This window comes from Mycteria americana, chromosome 6, assembly GCF_035582795.1.
Source record: "Mycteria americana isolate JAX WOST 10 ecotype Jacksonville Zoo and Gardens chromosome 6, USCA_MyAme_1.0, whole genome shotgun sequence".
Taxonomy (NCBI): domain Eukaryota; kingdom Metazoa; phylum Chordata; class Aves; order Ciconiiformes; family Ciconiidae; genus Mycteria; species Mycteria americana.
Window position 1 is genome coordinate 51,089,882 of NC_134370.1, and position 9,235 is coordinate 51,099,116.

At 42.8% G+C, this 9,235-nt stretch overlaps 1 protein-coding gene across 3 annotated transcripts in view; it reads right to left on the reverse strand.

The window, feature by feature from the left end:
- RAB8B (RAB8B, member RAS oncogene family) overlaps positions 1 to 2,620 on the reverse strand; it is a 31,469-nt gene extending 28,849 nt beyond the window's left edge. For 2 of the 3 annotated variants that reach the window (XM_075505781.1, XM_075505782.1), the window contains exon 1: positions 2,377 to 2,620. In XM_075505781.1, coding sequence (XP_075361896.1) covers positions 2,377 to 2,500 — 124 coding nt within the window. In that variant the 5' untranslated portion in view covers positions 2,501 to 2,620. The remainder of the gene's footprint in view (positions 1 to 2,376) is intronic. The other variant, XM_075505783.1, reaches the window with a different exon arrangement.
- Between the last annotated feature and the right edge of the window lie 6,615 nt (positions 2,621 to 9,235).

Below are 9,235 nucleotides of genomic sequence, written 5' to 3' on the forward strand. Positions count from 1 at the left end.
CCCTAAGCTCATCAGACGTATTAATTACGACTGTAAAACCGACTAGTATTGAGCAGCCAGCATGCGCTCACAGAGAGAGCATGTCTTCAGGAACAGATTAGCTCTACATGATTGACCTAAAATATAGGCAATACATGAAGAAGACTGAAAAAAACCCAAGTATTTTTATTTAAGCACACATCAGCACTTTATGAACAGTTTCACTATTTCCTGCATTGTCAACTTTCCTGTTTGTAGTTCCTTTGCTAAGAAATAAGAGGGACTGGAAGAAACAAAATTATAAGAAGGAAAACATAACTGTGAAATCACAAAGACTACCTATGGAATCAGAAGTATGCCTCAATTATTAGTAAGTTTCTTCAAGTTGAATAGTGTTGAAAATAAGACCCTTGTGAAAGCAAATATAAAGGAAGGAAATGAGAGCAAATCCTATATTTACTGAATAAGGTAAGAAAAAACAGCAGCACATTCACAATCCTCAAGACTTCAAAGTGAATCAGTGAGAAAAAGAAACATCAAGGGGCTAAGCAGTTCAAGAAATACCACGAAAATGGTTGGAAGACAGACACACCCATTTATGTTAGCAATCTCTTTAAAAGTATAGAGAGATATTTTATACTTAGCACAGTACCAATGTAGGATTTTTTTTTAACTATACAGCATTTATTAATGTTTATTAAGCCTTTTGTTATACCACAGATAGAGCAAAATACATTTTTAGGTAAAATGCTACTCAGGCCTCGATTAGCTGGTGTTACTGATACAGCATTTTGAAAATGGTTGCAGAAAGAAAAGGAATGTGCCATTTTAATTATTCAGAACTATTTTTCTGAAATGCAGAAAAGCTGTTCTTGAACTGTTAGAAATGCTATCCGTACCTCATTTAGTCAATCGCATCTGCCTAAATAAAAATTTGTTTCTTCCCTGTGCACCAAGTTCAGCACAACAAAACGTCTGAAGAGGATATGGCATTTGGGTAACATTTTATGTCCCAAACAAGTCACATTTTATTCTACCACATCTTTAGATCAATCTCCTTCCAATAAAGAGTCTACTCATTCTCTTAGTGTTATTTTTCAAAGCCAGCATTAGTTTTGCCCTCCTAAATACTAGCAGCCTCCACTGCAGTTTACCTCTTCATACCGACAATGTACTTAATTTTATTTTAAAAGTGACCTCAACTACAAGTAGCTAACCATAAATCTCAAGTCTTGTCAGACTGAGATTTCAATTCAGCAACATCTCAGTGAAGAACTGGAAAATTTTGCTTATGTTTAGTTCAGCAGAAAGTATTTCAAGACTAAATCTTACAGAAATATAAGCCACAGCAGTGTGTTTTGATATATCACATCTCATTATCATTAAAAGAGGTTAGTCGAGCTTTAGAAACCCCTTTTTCACCACCAAATTTATAACCAAACTCAACTTTTATCAAAGAGGTTCCTCTAGTCACTAAGGAGCTTCTAACTCTAGTCGACTAAGGAGCTTGAACAGAACTACTCCAGATCTCAAAGACGTGAGCTACATGTATATGAATACGCACACACATTTAGAAGAGTTGAGAAAAGAAGAGAGTTAAACTACCTGCCGAGAGTGCTTTAGTCACTGTCACTAGCAGCTTAGCAGGAGCCACAGTGAGCTTAAGCAGTCCAAGCCCTCTTCCACTTTCCGAAAATCTACGTCTAAACATGAAGCGACCAATAATGAAAGTGCAAGAAAAACGGACAGAAAGATCATCCTGTAACTCCACCAGTGCAACGTTCTGGATTTTGCGTAGGACTCGTTACTGATGCAGTCCTGTGCAGGCCATTGCCTAGACAGCCCTACAGAAACATCATTTCCACTACCAGCAGAAACAACAGGCGAGCGGCCCAAAGGCTGCGCACAGCCGAGGCCGAGCCAACTGTTGCTGTCGCCGAGGCACAGGGAGGCGCGGGGGCCGCTGGAGGACCACATCGCATCCTGCGGGTCCCGGGCAGGGGCCGCGCCACTGAGCCGCCCTCCGGGCCTCCGCGCCGGGGACAAACCCTTCCCCCGCGCAACCTGCCCGCACCGCGGCCCCCGACGGGCCCCCCGCCGCCTCCACGGGGACGGCGGGAGCGGCGCCCCCGAGCGCGGGCGGGCTGGGCTCCCGTTGCCCCCGCGGCGGCCGGGGCACGGCGGCGGCGGGGCCCGTAACGGCCGCGGGGCTCCCGCCCACTCCCGCGCAGCGGCCACGCACAGGCCGCCGAGCGCGGCCCCAGCCCCGAGCGGCGAGACGGGCGGCGCCCCTCCGTTCCTCCCTCCCGCCCGGCGGCTCCCCTCCCGGCGGGAGGGCCCCGGCCGGGACCCCTGTCGCCCCCGGGATGGCGGCGGCGGCCGGCCGCGGCCCCTCACCGATGGTGGAGATGAAGGTGGTGTTGAAGGCGTCCTCGCTGAAGCGGAAGAGCAAGCAGGTCTTGCCCACGCCCGAGTCCCCGATCAGCAGCAGCTTGAACAGGTAGTCGTAGGTCTTCGCCATCTTCCCTCGGCCTCGGGCTCGCCGCCGCAGCAGGAGGGGGCGACCGCGGGAGGGAGGGCGGGAGGGAGGGAGGGAGGGAGGCAGGCAGGGAGCGAAGCGCCGCCCCGCCCGGCAGCCACTCACGGGCGGCAGCACCGCCCCGCGTCACGGCGCGCCGGAAGCGCCCCGGGCCCGACGGGAGATGTAGTCTGCGGGCGACGGCGGCAGGGCACCCGAGCGGCCGGCGACCCGTCCCTGCTGCCGGCTGGAGCCGCCTCGGGGAGCGGCACACGGGCGGAGCGCAGCGCGCTGCCACCGCCCGCACGGCCGCCGTCTGTGAGTATCTTCCAGTTTAACGCGAAGGCTCTGGCAGGCGCTGCCGGCGCGGCCGTCGTGCGCGGAAGCCGCGTGCTGTGCAGCAGCCGCCTCTCTGGCGTCGCCGGCCCGCACGGGCGAGAGCGGCCAGCCCCGCGTCTGCCTTCCCCTTCCCTGCGGTGCTGGAGGGCCCTGCGGGCAACGCGTGGCCGCACCGAGCCAAGAACTCTGCCAGACACTTCTCTGTGTATTTCCATGTGAACACAGATGTAATCTGTGAGGTTGAGTTTAAAAACCTACGTGCACTGACGCTAAGTCCGTTAGCGCCCAAACCGTTAGGTCTGAGACCTTGCCTTCTTGGTGCTCAAATGGCAGTAGATGCACGAGTTTTCTACATAGAAACACACGCATCCTGAATTTAGTGATGCTTGGAGAATTGCTGTAGCTGAGCAATCAGATGGCCTCATTCTGCAAGGGACTGGGCTAAATTCTCTTTGGAAACTAGCTAGATTTGTAAATAGAGTCATGTATTTATCTGCTCAAGTGACACAGTAAATAATGGCATAATACTGCACATCACCAATAAGCACAGGTGAAATGTGAGTGCGTATGTGGCCTCAAATGTTTATGTGTTGCTTTGGGAGTGTCTAGTAAGGAAGAAACTGTTGTTCACACAACAGAAAAATTATTTTCACAGTCTCAAGTAGCACTAAAAACGTGGGTATTCTAGAACAACATATGGCTATTCTAGAGCACTTCAATAAACACTTTTCCCCATCTTTTTCCACTAATAATTATCTCTTGGTGTGAGGCAGCCTCATTATGTATTCATTATGCTGTGTTCCTCACAGGATGTCATAAGGCACTATAAAAACAAATAGCATTACTGAAACGCTTTAAAATGACAGTGAAGAGCTATTGCTTTAATTTAACTTAAAAATTGTAGCCTTTAGACAAGCTATAAACAGAAATCTCTAACAGTATAAATCACTGCAACAGTTCTCACTTCCCTCTTAGGAAAACAAAGGGAAAAGAGACGTTTTCCCCAAATCATTCATTTAAGGGTTTGTCATCCTGCAAGGCCTGAGCCACAAGCTTCCTTTCCAGATCCCTCCAGGCTTCCCCTCACCTCCATGCAGGAACGGCCCTTTGGCACCCGCTGACCAGGGCACCACTCCTGCTAGTCACCCAGCAGGGCATCGTGATCGACAGCTGCCTGGAAGTAAGGCAGGAGTGAGGTGCAGCATTAGGAGGCCCTGAGGGCCCCTGGGATTTCTCTTTAGCTGCAAGTGTTTCAAGCACCCTCTAGATGGGATTTGGGGGTGCAAATGAGATTCAACCGCCTAACAGCAGTCCAGAGATACCTGCTCATAAGTGTCTCCCGTCTGCAGCCAGATCTATTCGTTATAACCCAGCCTACAACTGTAAAAGGTCCTTTCTCATTTTTTGTGGTGCTAATTTGCAAATATATATGCTGTGTTCTATGCAGAATCAAACAAAATTAGTTTTGAATATTAAAGCTCTGTCATACATGGTTAACCTCCATATTCCAAGCACACAAAAAATCACTCCATGACATTAACCTGCAATTTGATGGGGTGAAATAGGGCTAAACTAGTCTTAACGCCTGGCTACTGCTGTATTTGTGCAAAGTATTCTGAGGAATCGCTCCAAACAAATACCTTCAGCTATTATAAGCCTGAAAATGCAAAGCTATTCTGCTCCTAGTTGTTAATTATTCCAAATCTTCCTTAAGGGTCTCAGTTTGGTGGTGTTCCTGGCCAATATATGTTAGTGATAACAAATCATCAAAAATCCAGTGACAGGTCTGATGTAAATCTCTGTACAAGGTGAATCCAGTAAGAGCTTGTCATGAATGCTAATCTAACTTCCAGTTAATTGTATCAAAACCTAATTTTATATCATAGATGCTGTGTTGTGATTCAAGTAAAAATTTAATTGTTTGTTTGATTGAGACCACTGGGAGACCAGGATATCACGTGTTAGAGCAGAATCAAGGCAGCAAAACAACGATGGGGGGAATTGCCGGGTTTTTTTGTTTTTTTTTTTTTTTTTACACACTTGGAGACCTCTGCCCAGTGCAGGGTGGAATTTGGAAACATGGCTGCTTGGTTCTTTTTTGTACTGTGTAATTAGCAGTTGGGCTGTTTAGATGTTAAGATGGGTTGTTACAATACTTATTACAAGATTTAAGTTTATAAATGATAATGGCAACTTGGCACTGAAGCAGTCAAACCAAATTGGTTCATTATTTCAGACTAGCATGAATAATCAGATTATAGGAAACTGCAAATGAAAAACTAATCTCTGAAACATTTCCCTGTATCTGTATTTTCAGAGACATGAGTTGCTATGTACTGTAATTACCACCATACTGAAGATCACTACACATCATTTTTCAGCACTGAAGAGAGTAATTTTGGGGTTAATATTCACTCTTGAGTTTTATGGAACAAATAGGCTTCCATAAGTCTCTGGAGCAATATGTTTGCGATTGCCATCTGTTACTCAAGAGTAGTTTTATAGAAAAATAATGCAAATTACTTCCCTCTTTAATTACACTGGTGCTTTGCAATACTGTGTTCTGTTCTGATTTGGAAAAGTGCCAGTTTGCCAGATTCAAGGGACAGATGTTTACTTAACCATGAACTTTAAAAATAAGATATCAAAATTAAGTTACATTTTTTTATTTTCTACAATATGGAAAAACTGTAATTGTACAATTGTATACCTTGCAATATGTTAGTAAAACTTTGAGGAGTACTATTGAGCCTGTTAAGGCTCAATAACTAAGCCACTACAATACCTGTTCCATGAAAATACTTTGAAGGTCAGTCTTCATTATTGCACTAAATTGGAAAAGGCAACATTTTTTTTATATTGCATTACAGTCAAATAGATCAACTACAATTAAACATTTCATTTTTTTCTGACATGGGAGAACCACTGAGGGGAACACTGAACATGTAGGAAGTAGAAAATGTTTGATCCTATGGTTTACCTTTTGTCACTACATATGAGCAGATAGCACCATAACAGTGTGATGCTCATTTGTACCTTCAAAAAAGCAGAATTTTGAAACCCTTTACAACCCCTAAATGACCGCCCAGTTTTGCCTGAATACCACAGTTGATGCTCATCCAATAAACAGATGTTGAGTCCCAATCAAGCTACGGCAGAATTCCATTAGTCACTGAGGTGTATGTAAAGTGCATCTGTTAAAGCACTCAGTTTAAGAAAGGCACTAATATGAATAGCAAAATGCAATTACTCCCTGTATTCATATGCAATAAATTCAACAATCTTTACATACACATTAAAAAACCCAGAAAATATTTGTGACTAGTTTACCAACACCTATATTTTTAAGAAAAAAACAGATTACGTTGCTATTCATTCCCATTCTCACTTTTACTTTCTCAAATGATAGACACCATTACTTCTAGCTTTCAAAAATCCTATTTTACCTCAGTTCAAAGGTGAGACTGGTTAAGTAAAAAGAGAACTGTGTGAAAATCTGTCTTTAATCAAGCTCTTCTATTCAATGCATACAAAATTGTAGGAAATTCTAAATCTTAATTGTTTAAGTACAAGGTTTCAAAAAAACAATAGAGTTTAAAACAAGTTGGTAGAACCAGGATCTTGTTATTTTGGCACTAATTGGAATCCACAGGTCCAAGTCTACAAAAGATAATCTTATGAGGCAGTCTTGCCCCGAATGCCACCTAACCGCAAATCATTAACATGAGCTTTGCTCCTCAGCTTTTGGACTCTGCTAGCTAATATGATAATATTTTTGATGTATATCTTTAACAACTCTGGTTTTGTAGATGCCTCTGCAATTTATTACTGTTTGATGACTGTCATGTGACACTCCTTTAAAAAAAAGTCACTTTATTCCCCAGTTCCAGTAGATATGTCTTTCACTGCAGGTAGATACTTCTATGCTCATTCTACACTTTGTCTTACTGCATTTGATATGTTGAAATGTCCTGCTTTGAAGTCCTAGTTTTAAGAAGATCAATGCATGGGTTTAATTTTTTTGGTCTTTACAAAGAACAGCACTCTCCTTTACTCTAAATGTATGAATTTTCCATATGTATATGCTGCAGAACTTTATGTAGAAGAGGTTACATCAAGTCATTATTGGAAAAAAAATACTTAGAATATGTACAGTTCAATTCCAGAAAGGAAAAGCACTGTAAGAGTCTTATCCGTAAGTTCCATTAATTTCAAGATTTGCTATTACAGTAGTGCTAAAAGTGGACCTTGTTCGAGTTCCACTGCTAATCTAAACTATCTCAGCATAAGGATATTTAAACTATATTACTACATGGCATGGTTTGCACCATGAAGTTATAATCAATTAAAATGATAATTCTGCAGTACAGGCAAAACCACAGGCAGACTGTGTTCCAGATCAAACACACCACTTGAACTTGCTTATTTTGAGTGCAGCTTAGAGGTGGTTAGTGTATAGAAATCTAAATGGTCTTAATGATAGTACTACAGAGACACCCATCCACATTTTAGTATTCTAGACAAACCGCTATAAGCATTATTAGGGTGATTTTTTTTTTTAATCAGTCAATACTCACTTCCTCAGTGACCACAGTCAGTTTAAACGAGGTTTTGTAGTGAACCCCGCAAAAAGCCTGTATTCTCGCAACATCAGACAGCAAATCCTAAGGACCCACCCAAAGTCAGCTGCAGAAGGCCACAAATGGAGCAGAACAGAGTAGCACTGGGTGTCAGCGGGTGCTCTGCTGCTACCTCCTTCCTCGCAGGGAGGGCTTGCTGGCTGCACCAGCCCAGCAGGAGGCCACCACAATGCATGTCATCAGAGGCGCAGATTCAGCTTTTAAACAGCAAGAGACTGCTGCTTGCAATGCAGAAAAAAACCCCAACTGTCATTATGTTGTTTTTAAACATTTCCAGATCAGCTTTTGGAAATTTTCTGTTGTCATTCTGGCAGACAGATAATGTTTCTTTTCTCTAAAATGAGATCAAAGTCTTTGTTTGCTGGGAGAAGGCTGGAAAGAGGAAGTCATTCTCTTAGACCTGAATCTATCTGGGTCTCTGTAGGCCACACCACTGTGGTACAGACCGCATTTCTCTCCTCGTTAACTGGCAACTTAAACTCAGTGCTGCATTTCTGTTTTCTAAAGAGTATACTTCAAAAAAGCTTCAATCATAAGATTGAAGGTAATGCATTAGAATTGACTAATTCAGCAGGTCACTGAACTACAAGCAGTTATGAAAAGGAAATGAATCTCCAAGTAAAACCAAAATAGAGAACCAAACAGAGGAATGTGTCCAAAACACATCCTGTTTTCAGATCATCCTGTGTGCCCCTCCTTCCACAGAAACCAATTTTTAATGTAAACTATGACTCTAAAGTCTTCCTCAAGCACCAGAGGCTCCTTGCAGGAAAGACATTTAAGAAGGGAAAGTTAGGAGGAAGAGGTGAAGGAGGGCGGCACTTTTAGAAGTTCTCTTTTTTTGTTGGTGGTGCTTTATACATTGTGAAGGTATTTTCTTAAACAAAGAAAAATGTAATTCTTCAGATTCTGAATCAATGGGCTTAGCAGATTCGCCCCTTTCCCTTCTGCTGGCAGATAAATAACAGATTTGAAAAAGACTGAAAGGTAGTAGGAACAGATAAGACTCAAGAACTGACTCTGCGCTCATAACTGGTTTATGTTCCTAGCTTCACAGGACAGCATGCAGAGGAAAGTATGAGTCAGAGCCTTTCATATTAAATTCTACATGATGTAACAAGAAATACTTCCAAAATACCTCTATCTGTGTGTCATCACCACTCCAGCGCATAAGGAAAAAATGCTAACATAGCACTACAATGTTACAAGACAATGGTTGTGATGGCAAGAAGAGGAAAACCAATATAATGGCTTGGAGCACTACAACACATGGGTCTATTCTTGCAGAATAATGCAGGGTATTGGGGTGGGAAGAAAGTATTTTGAAAGTTGTGTACAGTGTCAGCACTGGAGAGGCCATCCCAGCTTTGAGAATATTATTGGCAGAAAGATATGCTTCTATAAAACTTCCATCTTCACTTGTGCTCATGGCAAACTTTTAAATTATTTTTTTCTAAATGCATCCGCTCTCTCTTCCAAAAGGATGTGGCTCAACACACTGCCTGTCACATGTCTTGGAAGACTTTTCATACTAAGCAATTTTCATAAGGTCTACTTGTGCCACTTACTGGACTTCCAGGGAATTACACTTTTAAATGTTCTGTGCTTGATTAGATTACATCCAAGTCTTTACAGATTATATTTGTGATTATTTTTATTGAGCTATGCAGAAAACCACTCAACCTCTTACTAAAAAAATTAATGACAAATGTTTTTTTCATTCCCACTATCTGCAATATTTTTATTTCTCAAAGGTTGT